The sequence below is a fragment of the Lolium perenne genome, chromosome 4, assembly GCF_019359855.2.
Source record: "Lolium perenne isolate Kyuss_39 chromosome 4, Kyuss_2.0, whole genome shotgun sequence".
Classification (NCBI taxonomy): Eukaryota; Viridiplantae; Streptophyta; class Magnoliopsida; order Poales; family Poaceae; genus Lolium; species Lolium perenne.
The window spans coordinates 114,161,469-114,188,927 of record NC_067247.2 but is presented as its reverse complement, the minus strand read 5'-3'; the positions used below and the strand labels follow the sequence as shown (position 1 = coordinate 114,188,927).

The window sequence follows — 27,459 nt, the reverse complement described above, 5'->3', positions numbered from 1 at the left end:
ATTTAATATAATTTATATGCTTGTTTATTGTATTCTGTACAGTATTATGAGACAGTATTATGTAATACGGAGTAACAAGGGAAGTATGTGTGTTATCCATGTTTGAGAAAGTCAAAGCTGTCATTGACAGTAGGATGTACACTAAGAAGAAGCAAGCAATTGAGAAATGGAAAGGGAAGATCTGTCCTAAAATTCAGAAAAAACTCAAAATTTACACGGACTTGTCAAATCTGTGTGAAGCAACACCATCCTATGAGGGGGTTTTCTCTGTTATGCCAGAACAAGTCAAGTATGTGGTTGAGCTGAACGCGAGAAGCTGCACACGTAAGAGATGGCAATTAACTGGTATGCGTTGCCATCATGTGACTTCGTGTTTGAGGACATGAGAGAATTAAACCTGAAGATGCAGTCTCTAGCTGTTACAACAAATCTGTGTACTTCCTAGCTTATGAAAAATCAGTCACGCCTTGCAGAGATAGAAGTGAATGGACAAGAACAAATGGTCCTGATGTGCTGCCTACATATTATGAGAAAGAGGTTGGCAGGCCAAAGAGATGCAGGAGAAAAATGCCAGAAGAAAATGAGAGAGGGACAAAGATCAGCAAACATGGAGTGAAAATGCACTGTAGTTACTGCAAATCTCCTAATCATACCAAAAGGAACTGTGCCGAGTACAAATCTGACCTGGAAAATGGTATTGCCTTTGCTGATCCTCCAAAAAAGAAATCTAGTACTACAGCTGATCATGTGTCAGAAGAACAAGCTATGCCTGAAGCTGATCATGTGCCAGAAGAACAATCGATGCCTACAGCTGATCGTGTCCCAGGAGAAGAACCTGTGCCTGCAGCTGATCATGTCTGAGGAGAAGAACATGTGCCTGCAGCTGATCATGTCCGAGGAGAAGAACATGTGCCTGCAGCTAGCCAAGAAGATGTTGCTGCCAATGTAGGCAAGAGGAAGAGAAAACCTAGCAGAAATAAGCAGGAGCAAGAAGAGGCACAAAAGGAATATGAGGCCAGAAAGAAGAAGGCTGTGCTGTTTGATGAAAATGGGGACATTGATGACCCTACAATACTGACAGTAATTATTCTTCTATTTTCTTGTGCTAATTATGCTTCTATCAATTATTCTTCTATTTGCATCTATTAATTATTGTTCTATTTTCTTGTGATAATAGCACATCATTCCCAAGCATTTGGTGCCATCACATGATCCAACTCAGCTGAAAGATTCAGTTGTTTTTAAATTACAACATGAAGTAAGTATAGTCTATTTGCATGTACAACAATTCCCTGATTTTTTTTTCTCTCATATTCTCTTTCACTATTTTACAATGCAAAGATTGCTACAAGGGAGACAGTAATTAGAGAAGATATGCCAATTACTGGAAGGAACAATACTGCCCTTGCAAACTGGAGAAATTCAAGAATTGCTACCGGTAGCTCAACAACACCAGCAGCTAGAGGGAGGGGGAGAGGAAGAGGGAGAGCCAGAGGAAGAACTAGAGGCACAGGTAAGACGATTGCAGAGATGTGCACAACAAGAACTAGAGGCAGAGGAGGAAGAAAAAAAAAGGAGCAAAATGGCTCCTGTTTGGAGATGGAGATGCATCAACATCTATATTTCCTGTGACAACTGAAGTATGGCATCTATATTTCCTGTGATATGCATACGCAATGAGATGAAGTGACTGCAACATCAGGGTTTGCAAGTTTGTGAGCAATACTCACATGCGCGGCAAGTTGATAGACCAAACTGACCATTTTCTCTTTTAGCAATTTTAGCAAACAGGGGAGAAGTAGTAGGTTACACACAAAATCATCAATGAATAGACAAAAGATGAAATGCTCCATCTGTTGTTATCAGCTGCAAATTACAAGCGGCCAGGTTACTGACAAAACTAGAGGCACTTGGTTAGCATTCAGTGCAAGGCCACCGCCCGGGCAGACGTACCTGGGCGATGCAGTCCGGGGACGAAGTGGCGCCACGCGCTCCGGGCGGAACCTGCCAATGAGCTCTGCGCTAGGATGGGCCCCACCGGGGTGAGCTGGTCGCCGTCCACTCCGGATAGGAGAGGCGGCGGCGCGGGGAGGTCCGGGAAGACGGCGAGGGGGCCGCCGCCACCGCGGAAAGGCCGGTGGCGAGGGGAGGGAGGAGGTGGGGGATACATACGTGGACATGGAGTGGGGTTCTCTTCCCCGGCCCCGTCCCCGGGTTGCCGCACGCAGGTGGACTCGCGCCCGAATCTCCCTTCCGCCGCCGCCGCCGCCGCCGCCGCCGAATCTCCCTTCCCCCTCCCCCGCTTAAACTTCAGAAAAGTCCTTCCAGTTATATAGAATTCTTCAAATTATACTAACAGCAACAAAATTTTCTTCCCCCTAAATGTTAAAGACTCTTTACAGCTACTCCTAGTATTATCCACCCACAGGAAACGATAGACAACAAAATTTCAAGCCGCCCGCGCACTGAAACAACAAAGAAAACGCCTTCCTTCTGCCTACAACTACGATCAGTTCTCGCCTCCCTCCAGGCTCGCTTCGAAACTTAAGCCGCCCGCGAACAAAACGCCTTCCTTCTGCCTACAACTACAATCTGTCCTCGCCTCCCTCCAGCTCGCTTCGAAACTTTAAGCCGCCCGCGCATTGACGCCTTCCTTCTGCCTACAACTACGATCAGTCCTCCGCTGCTCCGCCCCTCTGCAGGTTACCCTGCACAGTTATACGCGGCAATTCAGAACAGGTTTCAGACTTCAAAGAAACCCAAAATTCAGAAACTTAAAATTGCAGCATTACCGAGCAGATTGCAACGGATGCTGCAACGGGTTCCTGCAGCCATGACCCACTCGGCGCAGCCAGCTCGGTAATGAGCCCCTCGGGTGTCACAATGCGCTGTAGTGCAGTGAAGAGTACCGACTCAGACTTCAAATCAAACAAAGGAAATTTGACAAGCGAAGCGAGATTGACAACACACGCTTACCATGACTCCCTCGATGAGATCTGCAGGTAGTTGATCCGCTGGCACCAGATACCAGCCCTCCTGGTGAAGGATTGTGAGCACAACACCACCATCGTGGTGGTGATGGTCACCTGCAGCACACATAGCTGAAGAATATGCTATGAAGCAAATGGTACAGAAGCGGTCTCTCGCATGGGTCTGCCTCCAATCCGTGTCGACGAGAGCACCAACGGCATCTCTTCCCGGACCTCTAGCCACTGCGTCCAACTGAAAACAAAGAAAGAATCGTAAACAATCATCGGATTCGGAATCGAGCAAGGAACAAGAACAGGCAAGATGGGAGTTCACCTTGCACCTCGGGCTGCAGTGCTTGTTGTTCTTCCCCGTCAAGTAAACATAGCAAGGATCGCAGTGGTTCTTCCCCCGAGTGGCAAGCCGATGGGGTCGAAGAATCACCCAGGTGCCTGACTCCTTCTTAACGCGGACTATGAAATTCCAACTATACCCGAGCCCCATCGTCCTCACGGTCTGGTAAGAAAGAGCTGCAGAACCATCGATCATCGCTACCTGAGACGAAATATAAAGAACGTCAATCTACACAAACCGTCCTGCAAGAACCTTTCTTGTTTCAAAGAAAATGCTGTGATCAAATTTTAGAAATCGAGTTCAAGAAATAAGATTGCTGGCAAGAATTCGACCCAAACTTCCTGCAAATCTACCCAAACGCCCCGCAAGAACTCGACCGTGGGCAAGAAACCAAGAACAAGAACCTTTCTTGCTTCAAAGAACATGCTGTGATCAAATTGAAGAAATCGATTTCAAGAAAGAGGATTACCGGCAGAATCGTAGGGGCCGGTTCTTCTGGATTCGGCTGGTGATGTGCTGCCAGGTGCGTCGGACAGCACGTCACGCACGCCCGCCCAAGACACCCCGAGCAAAAGCCTCGGCGACGACAAGGGCTGAGGTCGGCATCTACGAGCGCCTGCGCGTAATCCATGTCACGCGGTCGTCGGCTCGTCGCGAGCGAGGCCAATCGCTGTCGTCGGCTGGCTCTGCTATGTGTGTGAATTGGGCGTCGGGCAGAGGAAGAAGAAGGTTGGGAGGGAGAAGAAGGCAGGGGAAATTTGGGGGAATTTATTTGGGTCGCGGACCTTCTTTTCTGCCCTGAGCTGTGGGCCGTAGGCACTGGGCTGGCCATGGGCCGTAATTTCCGCAAGGTTGCTCAAAATAATAAAAACGGTTTACTTTTGCTTATCTTGTAAAGCGTTCTTTTAAGTCATCGCCACGACTGCTCAAAAAAAAGTCATCGCCACGACATGTTAGGAAAAGGAAGTCATTGGCACGACCATTTTACCTATGTGACACATGTTCATCTCTAGCAACTATAGGATGGTTCACTAAAACGGCTAGCATTGAGATAGACGTATTTGCTATTTCTCGGTCTACTGAGTAAAAAAAAAATAGATGTACTGAGTAATTTTGATAATATAGCAATATGATCGCGTCTTTTTTTGTACTGTACAACTTTTACGATCTGCGAATTTATTTTTTGATTTGTACATCTAAACATATGTACTTACATGGTATAAATTATTATAGTTTAACCCTCTATTAATGATTTGTGACGATGTTTGACTCAATTATTTTTGTGTGCCACATTTTTACCGCAAAGTTTTACCTCATCAAACCATTTTCCTGCAATTCCTAGCTGCTAGGCTTATATGGACACGGCAAACACATAGAACGCGTTTGGTGGGCTGCATGTAATTTGCACATGGGATATGCATGTAATTTACCTCAGGGATACACACCCCTTGGTTCAAAAGGACTCGTGGGCATCGAGATCACAACATTAGTAGAGGTTCTTGACATCATAACACTAGTAGTAGTACTGCCAACTATACATAATACCATGCCGTAAGACAACGACGATATCACTCATGGATCAGCTCCCCTAGCTCTGCGCAAGTGATCTACTTATGGATGTTGGTGATAGCCGTGAAGCGCTTGATCCTGAAGCCATGGGAGCGACCTGCAACGCAAGGAGGTCGAAGGCCCTGATTTTCACGTAGAAGCGGTAAGGCTCGTCCCCCACGGGGTGGTGGCCAGTCCTCGGAGCACGGGCGGCGGCGGGCTTGGCCTCCATCTCATCAAAAAGATGATGTTGATGTGGACTCACCGGCCTGAGGACCACCTCCATCTGGCGGATGTAGTCGGCAAAGCCCTCTGGTGGGATGATGGACCTCCTACACAGCGTGGACCAATCCACCTGCTTCGAGTCCTTTGCCAAGGACAAACGATCAAAAATTGTACATGTCCTAAATGTTGAACCAATGCTACAAGTAAACTCGTAGAAGAACAATGTAATGAAATGCAATGCATGACAACAAGGATGTGTCCTATAGGTAGATCAAGTTCAATGTGATGCAAATTTGTAGTCGAAAAACAATATTCATGTTCAGATCTGAACAGCTCTGAATAACCGCAACTCCAAAGAAGAAGAGGAGGAAAAAACACATACCTCAGGTGGGGTCGTAGGGGTCGACGTGGCATGCGCCGCCGACGGTCCCGCCGATGAGGGCGAAACTTAAGAGGCGGTGTCGCGGGCTTGGAAGAGGAAGCACCAGGATCACCAAATCATGGCGGCGCCAGCGTGGAAGAGGAAGCACCAGGAGCACCAGGCAGGCCGAATCCCGCGACGAGAGATGAAGGGGAAAATGGGAGCCCCTACGAAGGGGAAATATTTATACTCACTGTTTCAGATGAATCTACAATATCTAAATAGGAGCAACCCACTAAGGGTAATTCTCTCAACATGCAAGCATGCCACATCACTTCCATCAGTTTCAATTCCATGTCAACATATTGCTACAATTTCTGTCAAGTTTTTATTTTTCTAATCACCAAAATCTCAGGAGACATAGGCATAGCAAGCACCGTTGGTCATGCGTCCACACATATGCCCTTTTTCATTTATCTTGCCATTATTCCATCGATGCTATTCCAGTCCAGGTCCATGTCCTCTTTCATGCATCATCTCTTCCTTTCCACCCTCATTGACTAATTCAGCATTCTACAATCTTAAGTGTGCATGTTCCACCTCCTCTCTCACTACTTAATTATCAATTCCTCCATGTCTTTTGGGATATGCCTCCTTTCATATCCCAATCGTGCCTCACTTTTAATATATGTTCTGCATAGTGGCTGGAAAACTTCCTTTGCTTAATTAGTGGCGTCCTTCAATCCTCTAATAGTGCTCCTCCAACCGATCGTCTACCTCTCCACCATATTTCATCTCTGCTCATTGGGCTACAAGACCACCATGTCCTATAAAAGCAGTCAGCAGTTCTGCACATCCTGTCAACAGACCTTGAGAACGCCCTTTGTGGCAGCCTGCCACTATTGCCTTATGAAATTGCAAGCATCCAGACACTCTGCTACAACTTCCTACTCTTCCCCAATCACTTTTCAATTTTTCTTGACCCACCTGGTTTCTGTTGTTCTTGTCGTTGTTGCCATTCTTTTGATTCCCTTGGTACATATTCAAGTGCGTCTTCTGTCTATCGACAGTGCTCGATGCATCTCCGTTTGTTTTGCTGCACTTCAATAAACTCCTTGCAGGAAAGAAGAAAGATATCTCTCCAAAACTGGGGATTATTACACAGCTTTGCGGATTTCCAGTTTGGTGTATTGCAACCTTTTTATACAATTTTTCATGTTCAGACTGTCCCTATGAACCCTGGTGGGTGAATTATTTTAATAATTTGCACAGATAGGTGAGGGGGCTTTCAGTGTGGAGAAGACTACCAAGGAGGATAAGCCTTTTATTCACCCCCTTCTGTAGCAGTAGTACCAATAGTGCATTCACCAATTCACCAGTTCCATCATATATGTCGAGTTGTCAACACAGTTTCCCTGTATTTATTGCCTCAATCATCTAACTGATTATATCTCTAGGTGCGCTCTTTGAGGTTAGAAATATGCTTCCAATTACAAATTCTCAAGGCATACATCTCACTGTGTAGCTTTCCAAGAACTATATATGTACATCTGGTAAACTAAAAATACGAAGCAACAATGCAATTTTTTCCAAACCATGCAGGAAAACTGCATGTGCTTAATCAGGAAGAAGAAAGCCTCAGAGAGGCAAAGTACACGAGCTTATACAACACATGAGTTGACCAACTCAGAGTCTAGACTGAAGACAAGAACAAGAAAACAAACAGAAGCCTAAGACTGAAAACAAGAGAGACAATACAATACTTATCTTGGGATTTATTTTCTCTTAGTGTTCAAACATTCATTAGGACAATTGTATTAGGGGCAATTTATATTGAGCTCAGATATCTTTTAGCTGTTTAGGAAATCATTAATTTTCCTATACACAAAATGATAGCTTTATTGTGGCAACAAAAACAATGTGCTTCACATGATTATTCATACTACTCATCCTATTTTTTACTTTCTTTTGTCTCCAACTCATATAACAAATATTATGTAACCAATGTCCCGCAGCAACGTGCGGGAAATCATCTAGTATTCCTAGATTCTGGTTGCCCCTGACACTCTCACCCTTTAAACCAAACAGATGGTAACCATTTTTAGTGGCAATACCTAACCACTTGAGGATATCCCCTAAATCAAACATCTCCTTAGGGCATCTCCATCGGTCCAACGCAAACAAAGCGACGCGGGGCTGTTTTGGTCCGTGTGGACAGGAGGACAGGAAAACCCAGCTAAATGCAATGCAACAGACTGACATGTCCACGGTTACCCATTTTCTGCCCAAATTTGGGCAGCTAATGTATCAGTGAAGACAAAGTGTAGACAGCACGTGTGTCCTTCCGCTGCTGCGCCCGTTTCGCCTTCTCCGGGTGCGCTGGCCACTGCGATGCCATCAATGGCCCGCTTCGACTTCAGCGGTTGCGCCATGTCTATGTTGCAGCTATGGTGAAGTTCGTCGCCGACGGATATGAGCAGATCGGATTCGAGAGGCGGATGACTCCTTTTGTCCCAATGCGAAAGTTGAAGCTTTCGATCATTAGGACGATCCCCCGGTTGAAGTTCACGAACTCCGGGAGAAGGGGGTGGGTGTGGAAGAAAACTGACGGAGCCAAAAATGGATCTGGCCACCAACGATCATCGAGTTGTTGCTTGGTGGAAAAGAAACCGCTGAATTCATGACTCCAATGCTCCGATTTCCCACATACGATACCAATTGACAAGAGTTAATCTCGGCAATGTCCATTGTTATGGACTAGGGTTTTTAGGAAAAAGGGGAGCACTAGTGGTTTCGCCGATTAGTCAGACAAACAAAGTATGTGACGTATATTGATGGCGGATAAAGTCATCGGAACACCTACGGTTACAACGATTCTGCTTTAAAACGAATATTGGGTACCCTCCTCGGCGGCTCCTCCTAGATTCCGGAGGCCAACTCGGGTCAGTTACTATCTTCTTCTCTTTTTTGAGCCTGGGTCAGTTACTATCTACAATGTCGGTTTCTCTTTACGGGCTATTACTTATCTATTTTATGTAGTTTCTGGGCTTCAGATGCTCATGGGCTTCGAATACTCATTCCTGAATCCATACCAGGATCAGCTTCTTCCAGTACCCACCGTGGCATGTATGCGATGGAGGACCAGGCCACCAATCAATCACTGATGTGGAAGGAGTGACACATTATAATTAACCGTGTGTTTTGAGATCCTCGCTGCACACGCTCACCTCATTTAACCGTGCTGCACTGGTCCTAAACACAAACTTTATAAAACGTCCCAGTAAACTTATTTCCGAAAGAAAAGGAAAAAAGGAACAGAGTCATACATCAGAGATAAGCATTCTCATTCCGAATCAGCACAAAAAACATTCAGTAAAGGGCCAGTATTTTTTCATATAAATAAAAAATGACCAGTGACACCCCTTCTCCAATAAATGAGATCACGACCTCCATTCCACTGCCAAAACTTTAAATACAAAAGTTGTACAACATCAGCGACAGGCTGACATTACAGAGGGTATGCCGGGACAAAAGTAGTAGGCACAGAACTATTATACATGACCAGACCTCGATCCAGTCCCTGTGGCAACTCAACAACACCTTTGCAAAATCACAACCCTAGATCCCAAAAGGGAACATAAAGAATACCTAGTACAATAACACTACTCCTTTCGCCAGTCCAACTGGATGCAAAAAAGAGCCATACACCACCATATCCACCGGCAGCTGAGTATGTACAAGAGAAGCCTCCGTGGATCTTCAGACAATCTCTGTCAGTCGACATGTCATACTTATAACGCTAGGGAAACAAGTTGGAGAGCTCATACTTTGTGCTGTCCTAGATGAACCAATATTCACTTTAACTCTACTCCTTGTAGATAATTCTCTTTTGGCATGGTTGTGGGCTCAACCCATCCCTCCAACATAAATCATTTACTCGTGCAGAAAAGGGATAAGATTCCGCAGAGTGAGACTTCAGATAGATCATATCAACAGATATCTGATGAATCTACTATATCCAGGCAAGAGCACCTCGGTCGTTTGCTGCTGCTGCTGCTGCCTGCGGACGGCCCCTGGTTGGAGTTGCTGGTCTATTTGCATTCAGCTCCTGAATGCCATTCCATGTGCAGCATAGTTAACAGACGGAACATAGCAGTCGAGCTAGTTCAAATAAAGAATAACGTTTGTGAGAAAATAGTGTATTACCTGCATCCATGTATCTTCAATGTGATCTGGAGAGGTTTCAGGTGATGTGATTGCAGGGGGCAAAGGATGAATTAGTTTTGGAACAACGACAAGATCTCTACCCAAAACCAAGATTGCACCAGCATTATTGGCAGTACCTGCATTTGTATGTCAATCAATCAAAAATCAAGCCAACATGTTAAACTACACCATGTCAAATCATATTCTCACCACAATAATTTGTTGCAGAGAAAAGAGTGATCAGGTGGCCTTGAGCAAATCGCTCAAAACCATCCATCACGCACTCGTGCGCTCGTACAATTAACTGAAGGTCGTTGTTGTTGCAAAACTCCATAACACGATCAGGCTGTGTCAACAACATGTGTTAGGCTTCAGAAAATCGAAGGGGCCAAAGGGAAGAGAAGGTGAGCTCATCAACATAGGGAGTAGGGAGCACTAACCCCAAATGTAACAAGACCAGGCCCCCGAGCATTTGGTCTTAATCCTTCAACACTATCGTTCTCTGTTGGATCGGACCTGTAAACATCACAACAAGATCATGGGCATCAAATAAAAATATTCCAGCTAAGGGTATAGATCAGTGGGGGCTGTTGCAATGCAGACCATAGGAGATCCATGAGGACAACAGAGCCTGCTTCCATGGTAATTGGTCTTTGAAGATTCTCGATTTGTTCTACATGGTTGATTGACCGACCGATGCCACCATGCATACAGATGATTTTCTTTTCTATCAGCGCAGCCAAAGGAAGCCAGTTAAATAACCTATTCATACGATGCCATGTCCAGATGCCATCTCGCTCACCCTATTGTTTCAGCAAAGAACACAAATGTAAGAAAAGAAAGCTGGTCTTCAACGAAATGCAATATACACAACAAAAATTACCATTCTCTCTATACACTCTATTCGGAAGCCAAACAAAGCATTAATATCTGCAGCCTCATGATTTCCACGAATTAAATGTACGTTTTGCGGATATTCAACCTGAAATGTTTAGTTTACTTGGATATTAAAATTCAAATAAATGACATAAAAACAAGAGTAGTTTGCATGAAGGTAAGTTTAGATACCTTCAAAGCAAGAAGAAGGGACATAGTTTCTAAACTATGCTGGCCACGATCCACATAATCACCCAAGAAGAGATAATCGATATACCTGTAGATTGAGACAAGACTAAGCAAGCCGATGATGACCAAAGTAACCCCAAAAATATTCAATATGTAGGGACAGGATTAATGGTATATTCAACAGGCGTAGGAACAGCTCAATATTTATTAGAGATATAGGGAGAACAGGGAAATATACTCGTTTTGCAATGAAGTATGAAACTGAACGGGGTTAAGTATCAAAAGATAATACACTAAGAAAATATTTGCTGATAATACACTAAGCATTCGGACACTTTTTGGTGTATAGATACATCAGAATTTAGAAAAATCTGCAACATCCTTTTCAGGGCGGAGGGAGTAATATATATGGCATCAGAATTTGTTGTGTGGTTTTTGCATGTTGAAAAACAACCATAACTGAAGATAAGTATCACTTTTATTCACTCAAACAAGAACTTACGCAATGTCTCCTGCCGTTGAAGGAGCACCATACTCATCAAACAATCTCATAAGGTCACCAAATTGACCGTGTAAATCACCAAATATTTTAATGGGGGCTTTAAGTTGCAGAACACTTGGTTCGCTTGAAAATATTCTCTCGGCACTATCACACAAATCTGCAATCTCGTTGCAGTCCAAGAAGAACTGTCTTCGCACGGGAGGCTTCCAACCTCGAGGTTTTAACAGAGCTGCAATCACCTGGATAAGTATAGACAGAACACAGAGTAATTAAGTAGTTGCCAAGAACAGTAAGTAGGCTAGTACTTCCTCTGGTCTAAATTATATGAAGTTTAGGTAGGTTAAAATAGCCTACCAAAACTTCATATAATTTGGAATAGTAGTAGCTCATATCTCAGCCAATGCCTATATTGAGCACTAAATTTCTAAATTACTAGGGCTCATTATCATTACCATAACAGTTGAGCTACCAGATTTCTATATATTTTATACATGCATGAAAACTTTACATCAATGAACATAAGCAGTTTTGTTTTGACTGACCATACTTTCCATATGAAAAGTACCTTTTTAGGAACACTATTAATGGACATCTGGCGGTCAAGCAACTTTCTTGCAGCAGTTGCATTCTCAGGGGTGCCATAGCTGACCCTTCTTCCTTCATTCTCAAACTGGTCAATTGAAAGCTGTCTTACCATGCCACCTAAGGCACCTCCAGTTTCTGCAGCCACCACCACCTGTAAGAAGAAAAAAGAGCATGTCACCCAGTGTGATGCAAAAGCACTTTTATCAAGCACTGCACAATATATCAGTAAATTGACCTAGAATAAGATTAACTGCCAAACAAAACAACAAACTACAAATGATACAACAAATTGCCGCGTACAGCCTACTCAGTACTCACAGCTCTATGGTGCAACCGAACCCCAGGTGGAGGTGTCATGTTGTTCGTAAGAGCTGTGTCTGGTTTGATGAGGCTTGAATGTTTGCTGCTTGATGTTGAATCTGGAGACTGTTCCTTGTCAGACAGCTCTTCTGCGTCACCATTAACCTGCCTAGCCTTTACAGCGGCTAAAGTAGCACTGATTGCTTCCGCCTCTGCTGCTGAAGCTTCAACCAAGTAATCAACACCTTTGTTTGATCTCCTGTGACAAATTAATTTCAGAACAAAAATCACTGTGAAATAATAATTATACAACTAAAATAAACTCGCTACTGAAAAAACACAAGAACACATTTATGAAACAAATAGTGTACCTCTGACCCTGCACGGCGTTCTCAGGGCTAATATCAGTATACATGTCCCCGTTAAGAGGAGGGGCAACTGGGGTTCCAAGAACAACAGATCCATCAGCAGCTGATTCCGGAGCTGCTTGTCTTGTACGTTCGTCATTGTAAGCATATCTTCCAGGTGCTCTTCCAGCTTGTGTGTCAGTGGCTGCTGCACTGGCTGCTGCGTGATTAGCAGCAGTTGTCGTTTCGGCAGCTGCAAGATCTTCAGCAACAAGAAGATCATCTAGCAGTACACCTACAATGGTAATCCCATCTTGTTAGCACAAAATAAGCAAAGGTGATATCCATAAAATGAAATTATAAAGACGACAAAGCTTACTCAATAAACAAATCTAAATGAATTGTATCCCAACTAAAAAGCATATAATTACTGTAGACGATTAAATATGTTTTTAGTGTACTTCAGATAAAGGAACAAAGGATTATTACAATACTACGGTACTTACATGAACTACCAACAAAATCAACCTCAGACACAAAAGAAGATATTTGTGTGACGGTCAGCATTTAGTGAGAGGTCATTCCTAATGTACTACCAGTAAAGGACTAGATGGGTAGTGCATATCCTTTACAAGTTAGCTCATGAGACAAAAATGCCACAACGAGATAGATCAAAATTAATGTCAATCTGTTCAGAAATTACATCCTGGAGACAAACCACAGCATCCGTTAACCATACCATTACTTGATAACTCACAGGAACAGACGCAAATACCTTAAACATCATTCACAAAGAACATGTTCATCCTAGAATACCAAATGACCAAGGTGTGGAAAATATACATTTGTGAGCTAAGTAATCGTCCCTAATGGAGTACCACGTGAAGGATGATCATTTTATTTGATCTTGATGAATTGTAAATGATATATGGCATGACGAGTTGTGTGTTCATAAATAAAATAAAATAAATAAAAACAAATAGACTCTGGAAGTATAAAAGGAGGTATGAAGACCCAGCAAAGTCAAAGCTTGGCACATATGCAGGAAATCTACATGCTGTATGTAATGATAAATGGATAGTTCTTGGTTAATTTGCAACAGCACAGATCAACGATAGAATATAGTAACAAGTCACCTAAAGGTAGCAAAAGGTGGGGAACTTGAGGTATCATATTCATAAAACAGTATGACAAAAACGCATGTTTCTATGGACAATTATTAGCTCACCTCCCCGCAAACCTCCATAAATGAATATTAAATCGCCAACAGCAGCTGCCGCATGCCTACAACGCCGTGTAAGTTCAACAGCAGCATCACCTCCTGCTGCATCTGCACTATATCTTCCTGTCCTGGGAGTTGTGACAACTGACTTTGTGTCGCACCAAACTCCGGCAGCCGTGTCCAGCACTGAGATCAGGTAGAATGGTACATGTTATTCAAATTTGCAGGACTCAAATCGTAATTCTTGTAGACAACGGAAGTAGTCAAAGTGCCTAAGCCACTAACTATGGTGCTGATGCAGCTTCAAATGGCCTAGGCTAATTTCAATGCTGGCAAAAGCAGAAAACTGGCTCATATCAGCACACGTTAACAAGAATGAACTGTAGGAAATATTTTACCATTCGTAAATTTTATACAGATTGACATAATTAGCAAGTGGAGTTTGAGCAATGACTTCAAAATTACAACACTGAAAAAAACTACTAACTAGTATTCAGGTATTTTGTACAATTCGGGCTTTTATGCGAAATTTGGATACTAGGAATCCACCAAAAGGAATTCAGAATGCATTTAAGCCAAAAATAAATAAGATTTTTCTGAAAGACATTTCTGCCAATAAGAAGCACAAATTATGAGCTTGGGATGCATGATCTCATCCCAAAATTGTTAAATTCATACTGTAAAAAGGTAAATTAAGTCTTAAAACCAGAACCTGCAACACTCGAGGAGTCCTCTACCATCCGACCGCCTCCAAGAGCACCTCCTGACACATGAAGGCGTGCATTCACGAATACCTAACAGCAATGAAACAGGCATTTACACAAACACCAAACCGGGATAACATTTTTAGGGAAGAAAGGGATAGGGATTGAATGACATCTTACAGCTGCATGTTGGTATCTTGGTGATGGGGAGACACCAGGGGCAATTGCCCACTCCCAGCGCCCATCTCTATGTTTTGCAAGACCATATGCACTTGATAAGGGCTGATGGGTAACAAAAAACTATTGTTACCTCCTATTAATGATATTGAACTCATAGAAGTAAGGCAACAGAAATATGTACTAGTTTTACTATTAATCAAGGACAACTAGACATATGTAGTGAAATTCAGGACATGTACTTCACGAATATGATGATTCTATCACTTGCAGGATTTGAGCACTACGTGCCTCATTTTCCTTTCAAAAGAATGTATAGCTAGCTACCAGAAAATAATGCAGTCATGACTCAATAGCTGCTGCTTGGCAAATGGGTGTGATATAGTCATGTATCTGTACGTGCATTAACTACTTGCCACGCACAATCATGATCATTTTCCCTTGATTCATGTGATGTGAAATTGTTAGCTAGCAATTAACAAAATTATTTTTCATTTCACATAATACCGTGCCTCCTCAAAACTCAGAGTTCAAGATTTTAGATACATGAAATGTGCAATTGTTGAAAGAATCGCTCCACTCCTTGCACAACAGGATATGAAGGAACCTTGTTAAGATAGTTTGACATCTAATGACTAGAAACACACAGACAATATTTTTTATGTTGCAAGCATTTTTTATTTCCATTTCATTTAGTCATATAAATTCAGCTCCAGCAAAAGGTTCACCACATACTACTAGCTCCATGGGAGAGTAGATTTAGTCGGAGAAACATGCAGTCAAACTTTATAGCTTTGACTACTTATAATTCTATATATTAAAAATTGTTGAGATTGGTCAAATGTGAATATAATCATTAGTAAATGTGTCATGAAAAATATTTCTTAATTTTGATTTTATTTAAAATTTACTAATAAGTACAAAAAATCCGATTAGAGTTGCATGTTGGAGTTTGTGCCCATTTCTAAAACACCATGTATTTTGGAACGGATGGAGTATATAAGAATGTTAATGTTGACATTGTCTCACGTACCACACTATTACCATCTCTCCCACCGCAAAGCAAAAGTAGACCATCAGATCGTGCACTCGCAGTGGCATACCTGAAGTACATACCACAATATAAATTTAGTGAAAGAAGATCAAACTATTTCTACTTCCAGTAAATTAAATAAAAGAATATGACCTAAATGCAGAAGTTGGATCACAACAAACTGAATGGGCAATACCAATATGGCTGTTAACTTTGCCACATCATGCTACTCTGTACCATTACCATGCAAAATAAATAGCAACACATATTATACATAGCTTAATATTAATAATGGAGTAAAAGTGCACAAGATTGTAGTTTAGTGGTGTAATATAATGCTATATTATCAGGATGATTTCATAATATCTCAAGCCACGGTCACCAATACATTATTTGTAGCTCATCAGTGTAATGTAATATGCCACATTAAACACTTACATGCATGGTGGTGGTCCTTCACCTTCCGGTTCAAGTTTCCTCCATTCATATGGCTTAGCTGCAGTATCAAGTGCCCATACATCTGCCAGAGGCCGCTTTCCTAAGCAAATGAAAATCATCCCAGTACCAGCACCGTTCAGCATGGACCCAAGTGCTAGGAATAACTGTTAAATCTTGAGAGATGTTTAAGGAAGCAATTGCCTACCATCATTTCCACCTATAGTCAACAAGAACCTCTGTCCAACCAAGGCCATCACATGCCCATATCTTGGACCTGGACCAGGTCCTTGAACCACCACTCTATAGATCGTATAGCACCCTCAGAAGAGATAATGAAGAAATACAGCTCTAAACTCAAATCGGTGAGGAACAATGATAACCTGTGCCATCGCGGTCTTTGTTGTGTAAGATCTAGAACATGAAGATCCTCTGCAGATAAACCAGCAGGGCCAATTCCACCCTGGACAAAAAGAAATGATGAAAGAGAGGTGAGATACTTAATGTTTGCCTCAATAAAGCTTAAGTAAACAATAGATGGAACTCTTGCAGGATCCCATGCATTGTTTTTAACAAGTATGCTATACGAGTTGCCTTTGTAGATAAGAATAGAGGGGTCATAATACGGTGCAGACAAAAAAAATTAAAAAAAGAGAGATGCTTAGACCCCCAAAAACAGGTAATGACAGATTAGTTGTCCAGAGACAATGATTAGGCACTAGTCTGGTCACTAGATTGATAAGCCAAGAGTAAGAAACACATACCTGAATGACAACCATGGTTCCAACTGCAGTTGCTACATGTGCAGCTCTTGGTGAAGGAGGCTCGCCAAGTGGAGTAAGCCTGACAAAGTAGTGTTGTGGTTAAATAGGTTTGCTGATTTTCTGAGTGCTAAAATAAAACTATCATGGCACCCCAAAAGACAAGAGTTGTAAAGATTTACTGAATTAGTACCCAAGCAGGAGTATAAGATATTTAAGAAGAAAAAGTAAGAAAACCATCCATGGAATACCCTACCTGCTCCACTTATTTGATAATACATCATAACAGTGGACGTCTGCTGTGGCGCCGGCAAGACCTGCAAACAAGGAGATCGCTGAGATAGTCACCTATGTAGTTGACTGGGGGACAAAACTAGCATTCCTCGCCAGATAAGATGATCTACTTTCTCGTTTCAAAGAACGCTTTGGATACTGCTACAAACAATTTTTCCAAAAAAAATTAAAAACTTAAGAAAGGAACCCAAAAAGAAAGACAGTAATTTCATGTCAATGCAGGTCTTCAAGAAGTTTTGTTTCCTCCTAACTTGGCTAGAAAAAAGTAGGAGTATGGCAATAGTCAATTTTACTGCTACATGAAATGGCATTAGATGGAATTCACCATTACAGTCCACTACATGGGTAGGAACCGGCCAGCGGCATCTTGTGCATTCACCATTACAGTCCACTAGATTCAATTCATCAAAATAGATGGAATTTAGTTCCTAAATATATGTTGTTCAGTATCTTTCGGGGTTCCCAGGCTCGCTCAAATTTTGCTTTGAGGCTGACTTGATCCAGAAAATAGCATGATTTCTCGATAACTAACCTGAAGCATGGAGATTTATTTTTGTAACCCAGACACTGTTCCAGGCTGCTATCTTATCCCGCCCCAAAAAAAAAAAAAGCTCTCACATACTGTCTCTAAAGAAGCGTGGTCACGAGACAACGTGAGAAACTAGAAGGCATGTGGATCCCAGCGCAGGAAATGGCACTAGTCATTATTACTGCTACATACTCTACATGATATGGCATTAGGCATTCCAGTCCAGTGAAGCAGTTTGGTCTCAGGAACCGGGCGGCCAGCGGTATCTTGTACATTCGGCATTATGGTCCACTAGATTCTGTTCATCAAAATAGCTCGAATTTAGCTCCTGAACATAATTTGTTTGCTATCTTTCGGGTACCTAGACTCTCTGAAATTTGGCTTTGAGGCCGGCTTCATCCGGAAAATAGCATGATTTGTTGGTGACTAACATGAAGCATGGAGATTGGTTTTAAAATGAAATCAGAATCTTATCCCGCCCCACTGTATTTCATCCACAAAATAGCATGATTTTTTAGTAAAAAACATGAAGCATGGATATTATTAAATTTTGAAATGGGATCATAATAAAGTTTGTATACCAGACACTAGTACTCCAGGTTGATATGTTATCTGGCCCGGGAAGGAAATTGCTCTAATAGACAACGTGAGAAATTACAGGGCACGTGATAGAAGGCATACGGATCCCAGCGCTGCCAGCTGATGAGGGCGGCGTGGCGGAGTTGCCCTCGAGCGCGGTGGCCCCGCCGAAGAGGATGAGCCTTGGGCCGACGTAGCCCGGCGCGCCCTCCTCCCCGACGGCGGGCACGGCCGTGAGCGTGTGGCCGCAGCGGCAGCCCGGCCCGTCCTCCTTCTTCTCGATGACCGCGTTCACGGCCGTGTACCCGGGCGCGGGCCTGGGCCCCGTCCCCGCCGCGGCCGGAGAGGACGGAGTGGGCGTCGTAGTGGGTGTTCCGGGCGTGGAGGGGGCGGAGGAGGAGGAGGTCTCGCTCCCCGAGCCCCCCCTGCCGAGCGCGTTCGCGGTGGTGGCGTCGGAGTCGGAGTCGGACTCCGTGGTCATGCGCGAGTCCACGTCCATGGCCGCCCGGCCTCGCCGCTGCTCCTAGGGTTGGTGGTCGGGCGTCGAGATCCCTCAAGCGCGCCGGCGCTACGAGGAGGCGCGCGCCGCCGCGGCCGCCGCCGGAGCCGCGGAATTGGGGCGGCGGAACCCTAGATTCTTCTTCCCCCCCTGCGCCCGGCGCGGCGCGGCGAGATTGGGGATGCCGCGGCACCGCGCGATTTGTCGGGTTCCGCCTGGTCGGGCTGGCTCGGCTCGGCTCGGCGATGCGATCGCGACGAGCGCGCGAGAGAGGGAGTGGGGGAGGAGAGAGCCAAGGGAGGAGGCTCCTCCCGGGAGAGTGGGAATTCGGGAGGCCGGCCGGAGGGTGCGCGCGGCGCGGAGGTGGGATGGGATGGAACGGGGAATTCGGGGGGGCAAGCTGCAAATCTGGAGGAGGTGGTTTTTGGTTGGAGCGGAGGAGACGAACGGGGGGACGGACGGAGAGATGGACGAAGCAAGGACGGGCCGAGCTGGAGGAGAGAGAAGACTGGGCAAAGAAAAGAAACATTCCTGGTGGTTTCACTCGCTGCTGCGGTTTTCCCGTTCTCGCCTCTCTATCTCGTTTCGTGCCTTCTCTTTGCTTTGCTCGCTCACAAGTCAGCCCATCTTCAACGCCCCCAAGTGAATGGATCGACTGCGTTTACATGGACCATGTTTGCTTCCCAACAATGCATTTTTTACACACAAAAAAATGCGTTTGGTCGCTCACAAGTCTTCTTCTCCGTCCTGACGTTGAGGTGAGGGAGGGACGCCAGCCTTTGTTGCAGTGGTGCATCGTCAACGAGCTCAACCGTGCGGATGGCATCCACGCCTCTGCGATCTTCGACCGGCCTGGCGGCCTCTGTTCAACCTCCGATGTGGAAGCTTTTCTCCGCTTCTGCTGGAGCTTGGCGCTTCTTCGCCGCCAAGTGGTACGTCACCGGCAGCTTGGAGGTGTCCAGGTGCGGTGGATCTTCGCCGGAAGGGGGCGCTCGAGCATTTCGTCCTTGTTCCTCGGCGGCGACGCCTTGAGGACGCCGGCAACTGGTGGCAGAGACACTCAAGGACTTGATTACTTTTGCAACTTTCTTTTTAGGGTTGTTTTTGTAAATGAGGAGCCATTATCTTCAAATATTAGGTTCTTTAGGGCGAGTGTAGCTAGGGGTCTCCTCGCAATTTGTACCTGCCACGTGCTTTGCGATACGTTCAAAACGTATCTACTTTCTCCAACACTTTTGTTGTTGTTTGCCCTCTATCTTGTATGATTTGAATACAACTACCACGGACTAACGTTGTTTTCAACAGAATTGCTTTGGTGTCTCGTTTTTGTGCAGAAATCCAACTTTCGGGAAAATTCCTGGAAAATATAGAAAAACTCATATTTCAGCTGAAGACTCCCGGAGCCAGAATACGAGACGGAGGGAGGCCACGAGGGGCCCACACCCACCCTAGGCGCGGACCAGGCCTTGGCCGCGCCTAAGGGTGGTCTGGCCGCCTCGGCCACCCCCTCGACCTCTCCTTCGCACTATATAAGCCTCCTGACCTGAAAATCGAGGGGGGTTCGACGTTCTTCCAGAAAGAGTTCCGCTGCTCCGTCATCACCAGAAACACCAATCCAGATACCAGAAGCTCCGTTCTGGTACCCTGCCGGGACGGGGATTTGAAGGAGATCATCGCCATCACCGACGCCTCTGCATCAACCATACATGATTCCCCCATCCATGTGTGACTAATTTCCCACTGTAGGCTGTAGGGAATGGTAGGGATTGGATGAGATTGGTCATGTAATAGCTATAAGATTATTATGGGCATAGTGCCTAGTATCCGTTGTTTGTATTTTTGGCATTGTTGCAACTTGCTATACGTAATGCTTGTCATTTTGGGCCCGAGTGTCATGATCTCAAATATGAATATGTTATTGATTCATGAGGATAATTATTGTTTTTGATCATATCTGCAAGTTGTATACACATATTGTTGTCCAGAACCCGAGGCCCCAAAGTGACTATAAATTAGGATAACCGGAGGGGGTGGCTATGATGTGAGGATCACATGTGTTCACGGAGTGTTAATGCTTTGCTCCGGTACTCTATTAAAAGGAGTACATTGATGTCTACGCACGCTTCTATTCCTGTAGACGGTGTTGGGCCTCCAAGAGCAGAGGTTTGTAGAACAACAGCAAGTTTCCCTTAAGTGAATCACCCAAGGTTTATCGAACTCAGGGAGGAAGAGATCAAAGATATCCCTCTCAAGCAACCCTGCAATCACGATACAAGAAGTCTCTTGTGTCCCCAACACACCTAATACACTTGTCAGATGTATAGGTGCACTAGTTCAGCGAAGAGATAGTGAAATACAAGTGGTATGAATGAATATGAGCAGTAGTAACGGCGCCAGAAAATAGCTTGCTGGCGTGCAGTTGATGGTAGTAATATTGCAGGAAGTAAAGATGCAGTAAAACAGTAAATAAGCGATGATTGCAGTATTTGGAAACAAGGCCTAGGGATCATACTTTCACTAGTGGACACTCTCAACATTGATCACATAATAAAACCACTCTACACTCTCTTGTTGGATGATGAACACCATTAATTGTGTAGGGCTACAAGAGCACCTCAATGCCGGAGTTAACAAGCTCCACAACATTCGATGTTCATATTTAAATAACCTTAGAGTGCATGATAGACCAACGCAATTATATTGAGTACTAACATAGCATGCACACTGTCACCATCAAGCTATGAAAGGAGGAATAGATCACATCAATACTATCATAGTAATAGTTAACTCCATAATCTACAAGAGATTACAATCATAAACTACGCCAAGTACTACATGATGCACACACTGTCACCATTACATCATGGAGGAGGAATAGACTATTTTAATAACATCACTAGAGTAGCACATAGATTAACAGTGATATAAAGCACATTGCAATCATAAAGGAATATAAATAAGCACTTCACTATGCTATTCTGAATTACTCTTTGGTAAGATAACGAACACTAATTCATCATGTAGGCAAACCTTAAAGATGTATTCCCAAGTACTAATAAACACCCCACGCTGTCACTGTGAGCATTCATAGGAGGTACTAACACACCACAATTTCATAGAGACATTCGACTCAAATCATAACTCAGTGAATAAGTATTCTGTGAAATATAGCCTAAGAGACCCACACGGTGCACACACTGTCACCTTTACACACGTGGGACAAGGAGTCTCCGGAGATCACATAAGTAAAATCCACTTGAATAGCATAACGACATCTAGATTACAAAGCTCATTATATGGATCTCAATCATGTAAGGCAGCTCATGAGATCATTGTATTGAAGTACATGGAGAGAGATTAACCACATAGCTACCGGTACAGCCATCAGCCTCGAGGGAGAACTACTCCCTCCTCATGGGAGACAGCAGCGGTGATGGAGATGGCGGTGGTGTCGATGGAGATGCCTTCCGGGGGCACTTCCCCGTCCCGACGGCGTGCCGGAACAGAGACTCCTGTCCCCCAGATCTTGGCTTCGCGATGGCGGCGGCTCTGGAAGGTTTCTCGTACCATGGCTTATCTGTATCGAAGATTTAGGTCAGAGAGGCTTAAATAGGCGAAGAGGCGGAGTCGGAAGGGCTACGGGGCAGCCACACAACAGGGGGGCGCCCCCCCTGGGCCGCGCCGGCCACATGTGTGGGCCCCCCATGGCTCCCCTCTGGTGCCTCTCCGGTGTTCTGGAAACTTCGTGCAATTATAAGATGTTGGGCGTTGATTTCGTCCAATTCCGAGAATATTTCCTTACTAGGATTTCTGAAACCAAAAACAGCAGAAAACAGGAACTGGCACTTCGGCATCTTGTCAATAGGTTAGTTCCGGAAAAAGCATCAAAACGATATAAAGTGTGAACAAAACATGTAGGTATTGTCATAAAACTAGCATGGAACATAAGAAATTATAGATACGTTGGAGACGTATCAAGCATCCCCAAGCTTAGTTCATGCTCGCCCTCGAGTAGGTAAACGATAACAAGAATAATTTCTTAAGTGACATGCTACCAACATGATCTTGATCAATACTAATGTGAAGCATATGAGATGAATGAAGTGATTCAAAGCAATGGTAAAACAATGACTAAACAACTGAATCATATAGCAAAGACTTTTCATGAATAGTACTTTCAAGACAAGCATCAATAAGACTTGCATAAGAGTTAACTCATAAAGCAATAAATTCTTAGTAGAAAGCATTGAAGCAACACAAAGGAAGATATAAGTTTCAGCGGTTGCTTTCAACTTCAATATGTTTATCTCATGGATAATTGTCAACACAAAGTAATATAACAAGTGAAATAGGTGAACATGTAAGAATCAATGCACACAGTTGACACAAGTGTTTGCTTCTAAGATAGAAAGAAGTAGGTAAACTGACTCAACAATAAAGTAGAAGAATGGCCCTTCGCAGAGGGAAGCATGGATTACTATATTTGTGCTAGAGCTTTTCATTTTGAAAACAAGAAACAATTTTGTCAACGGTAGTAATAAAGCATATGTGTTATGTATAAGATATCCTATAAGTTGCAAGCCTCATGCATAGTATACCAATAGTGCTCGCACCTTGTCCTAATTAGCTTGGATTAACATGGATTATCATTGCATAGCATATGTTTCAACCAAGTGTCACAAAGGGGTACCTCTATGCCGCCTGTACAAAGGTCTAAGGAGAAAGATCGCATTTGATTTCTCGTTTTTGATTATTCTCAACTTAGACATCCATACCGGGACAACATAGACAACAGATAATGGACTCCTCTTTTAATGCATAAGCATTCAACAACAGATAATATTCTCATAAGAGATTGAGGATTAATTGTCCAAACTGAAACTTCCACCATGATTCATGGCTTTAGTTAGCGGCCCAATGTTCTTCTCTAACAATATGCATACTCAAACCATTTGATCATGATAAATCACCCTTACTTCAGACAAGACGAACATGCATAGCAACTCACATGATATTCAACAAAGGTGTAAAAGTTGATGGCGTCCCCAGAAACATGGTTACCGCTCAACAAGCAACTTATTAAGAAATAAAACACATAAGTACATATTCTTCACCACAATAGTTTTTAAGGCTATTTTCCCATGAGCTATATATTGTAAAGGCAAAGAATAGAATTTTAAAGGTAGCACTCAAGTAATGTACTTTGGAATGGCAGAGAAATGCCATGTAGTAGGTAGGTATGGTGGACACAAATGGCATAGTTTTTGGCTCAAGGATTTGGATGCATGAGAAGAAATCCTCTCAATACAAGGCTAGGCTAGCAAGGTTGTTTGAAGCAAACTCAAGTATAAAACGGTGCAGCAAAGCTCACATATGAACATATTGTAAGTATTATAAGACTTTACATTGTCTCCTTGTTGTTCAAACACCTTAACCAGAAAATATCTAGACTCTAGAGAGATCAATCATGCAAACCAAATTTTAACAAGCTCTATGTAGTTATTCATTAATGGGTGCAAGGTACATGATGCATGAGCTTAAACATGATCTATATGAGCACAACAATTGCCAAGTATCAAATTATTCAAGACATTATACCAATTACCACATTGAGCATTTTCTGTTTTCAACCATATAACAGTGGACGAAGCAGTTTCAACCTTCGCCATGAACATTAAAAGTAAAAACGAAGAACACTAGTGTTCATATGAACGAGCGGAGCGTGTCTCTCTCCCACACAAGCATGAATTTATTCAGAGAATGAAAATAAAAAAACGAAAATAAAAGCACGTAGACGCTCCAAGTAAAGCACATAAGATGTGACGGAATAAAAATATAGTTTCACTAGAGGTGACCTGATAATTTGTCGATGAAGAAGGGGATGCCTTGGCATCCCCAAGCTTAGATGCTTGAGTCTTCTTGAAATATGCAGGGATGAACCACGGGGGCATCCCCAAGCTTAAACTTTTCACTCTTCTTGATCATATTGTATAATCCTCCTCTCTTGACCCTTGAAAACTTCCTCCACACCAAACTCAAAACAAACTCATTAGAGGGTTAGTGCATAATCAAAAATTCACATATTCAGAGGTGACACAGTCATTCTTAACACTTATGGACATTGCACAAAGCTACTGAAAGTTAATGAAACAAAATTGTTGTAGTAAAATAAAGACATGGGTTATCTCCCAAGAAGTGCTTTCTTTATAGCCATTAAGATGGGCTCAGCAGTTTTAATGATGCACTCGCAAGAAATACGAGTTGAAGCAAAAGAGAGCATCAAGGCAAATTCAAAACAAATTTAAGCCTAACCCACTTCCTATGAAAAGGAATCTTGTAAATAAACAAGTCATGTAGGCATAATGCAACAAGCATAGGAAAACTAGACAAACACAACTTCAAGATTTTCAGCATATAGAGAGGTGTTTTAGTAACATGAAAACTTCTACAACCATATTTTCCTCTCTCATAAAGATTTTCAGTAGCATCATGAACAAACTCAACAATATAACTATCAAATGAAACATTCTTATCATGAGCTATATGCATAAAATTATTACTCTCCACATAAGCATAATCAATTTTATTAGTTGTAGTGGGAGCAAATTCAACAAATTAGCTATCATTATTATTCTCATCAAGTGTAGGAGGCATAGTATAATCATAATAAAATTTACTCTCCATAGTAGACGGCACCAAAAGACCACTATCATTATAATCATCATAAATGGGAGGCAAAGTATCATCAAAGTAAATTTTCTCCTCAAAACTTGGGGGACTAAAAATGTCATACTCATCAAAACCAGCTTCCCCAAGCTTAGAATTTTCCATATCATTAGCAACAATGGTGTTCAAAGCGTTCATACTAATATCATTGCTACTAGCATGCAAATAAGATTTCATAGGTTTTTTAATTTTTGCAGCAAACAATCCATGTCTTAACTCAGGAAATAGAATAAGAAGCTCATTGTTATTTTCCATTATGCCTTACTAGTGTAAAACAAGAAACAAAAAGATGCAATTGCAGGATCTAAAGGAAATAGCTTCGAGCACTCACACACCGGCAACAATGCTAGGAAATAGCTTAGTAGTCGGAGGATGTGAATACCTTTTACCTTACCTCCCCGGCAACGGCGCCAGAAAATAGCTTGATGTCTACGCACGCTTCTATTCCTGTAGACAGTGTTGGGCCTTGATACGTCTCCGACGTATCGATAATTTCTTATGTTCCATGCCACATTATTGATGATTTCTACATGTTATATGCACACTTTATGTCATATTCGTGCATTTTCTGGAACTAACCTATTAACAAGATGCCGAAGTGCCGGTTCACATTTCTGCTGTTTTTGGTTTCAGAAATCCTAGTAACGAAATATTCTCGGAATCGGACGAAATCAAGACCCAGGTTCCTATTTTTCCCGGAACCATCCAGAACACCCGAGAGCCGCCAGAGGGAAGCCCTGGGGGCCCCACACCACACCCTGGCGCGGCCAGAGGGGGGGCCGCGCCGCCCTATGGTGTGGTGGCCCCAGGCCCCCTCCGAGGATGCCCTTCCGCCTACTTAAAGCCTCCGTCGCGAAAACCCTGATACGAAGAACCACGATACGGAAAACCTTCCAGAGCCGCCGCCATCGCGAAGCCAAGATCTGGGGGACAGGAGTCTCTGTTCCGGCACCCTGCCGGAGCGGGGAAGTGCCCCCGAAAGGCTTCTCCATTGACACCGCTGCCATCTCCACCGCCATCTTCATCACCGCTGCTGCTCCCATGAGGAGGGAGTAGTTCTCCATCGAGGCTCGGGGCTGTACCGGTAGCTATGTGGTTCATCTCTCTCCTATGTACTTCAATACAATAATCTCATGAGCTGCCTTACATGATTGAGATTCATATGATGATGCTTGTAATCTAGATGTCATTGTGCTAGTCAAGTGAGTTTTACTTATGTGATCTCCGGAGACTCCTTGTCCCACGTGTGTAAAGGTGACAGTGTGTGCACCGTGTGGGTCTCTTAGGCTATATTTCACAGAATACTTACTCACTGTTATGAATGGCGTAGTGAAGTGCTTATTTATATCTCTTTATGATTGCAATGTGTTTTGTATCACAATTTATCTATGTGCTACTCTAGCAATGTTATTAAAGTAGTTTTATTCCTCCTGCACGGTGTAATGGTGACAGTGTGTGCATCCGTGTTAGTACTTGGTGTATGCTATGATCATGATCTCTTGTAGATTGTGAAGTTAACTATTGCTATGATAGTATTGACGTGATCTATTCCTCCTACATAGTGTGAAGGTGACAGTGTGCATGCTGTGTTAGTACTTGGTTTAGTCGTGTTGATCTTTCTTGCACTCTAAGGTTATTTAAATATGAACATTGAATTGTGGAGCTTGTTAACTCCGGCATTGAGGGTTCGTGTAATCCTACGCAATGTGTTCATCATCCAACAAGAGTGTAGAGTATGCATTTATCTATTCTGTTATGTGATCAAAGTTGAGAGTGTCCACTAGCGAAAGTCTATTCCCTAGGCCTTGTTCCTAAATACTGCTATCGCTGCTTGTTTACTGTTTTACTGCGTTACTACTGCTGCGTTACTACTGCTGCGTTACTACTGCTCATACTCATTCATACCACCTGTATTTCACTATCTCTTCGCCGAACTAGTGCACCTATTAGGTGTGTTGGGGACACAAGAGACTTCTTGCTTTGTGGTTGCAGGGTTGCATGAGAGGGATATCTTTTACCTCTTCCTCCCTGAGTTCGATA

General features: G+C 43.3%; 1 protein-coding gene and 1 long non-coding RNA gene across 4 annotated transcripts in view; one reads left to right on the top strand and one right to left on the bottom strand.

Moving 5' to 3' along the window:
* Positions 1 to 26,770, top strand: part of LOC139830897 (uncharacterized) — a 244,015-nt gene extending 217,245 nt beyond the window's left edge. The window contains exon 2 of the long non-coding RNA XR_011744413.1: positions 26,357 to 26,770. This is a non-coding gene — a long non-coding RNA (uncharacterized lncRNA). The remainder of the gene's footprint in view (positions 1 to 26,356) is intronic.
* On the bottom strand, positions 8,879 to 18,713 carry LOC127293676 (serine/threonine-protein phosphatase BSL2 homolog). Of its 3 annotated transcripts, XR_007846027.2 has the most exons (22): positions 18,297 to 18,713; positions 17,049 to 17,109; positions 16,796 to 16,874; positions 16,415 to 16,494; positions 16,240 to 16,334; positions 16,035 to 16,134; positions 15,597 to 15,666; positions 14,567 to 14,668; positions 14,395 to 14,476; positions 13,689 to 13,868; positions 12,485 to 12,755; positions 12,132 to 12,372; positions 11,794 to 11,964; positions 11,229 to 11,467; positions 10,730 to 10,814; positions 10,545 to 10,643; positions 10,265 to 10,464; positions 10,102 to 10,177; positions 9,872 to 10,007; positions 9,662 to 9,798; positions 9,283 to 9,563; positions 8,879 to 9,212 (listed from the first exon to the last, which is right to left on the bottom strand). XR_007846027.2 is itself a non-coding variant. In XM_051323317.2 (21 exons), exons 1-21 carry the CDS (start codon positions 18,691 to 18,693, stop codon positions 9,468 to 9,470), a joined length of 2,997 nt encoding a protein of 998 aa, XP_051179277.1. In that variant the 5' UTR covers positions 18,694 to 18,713; the 3' UTR covers positions 8,879 to 9,467. The 3 variants fall into 3 exon arrangements, 2 of the variants coding, with proteins under 2 accessions (XP_051179277.1, XP_071674849.1); XM_051323317.2 differs by having other exon boundaries at positions 8,879 to 9,563; XM_071818748.1 differs by lacking the exon at positions 18,297 to 18,713 and adding an exon at positions 17,761 to 17,766 and having other exon boundaries at positions 8,879 to 9,563.
* Positions 26,771 to 27,459: the final 689 nt, after the last annotated feature.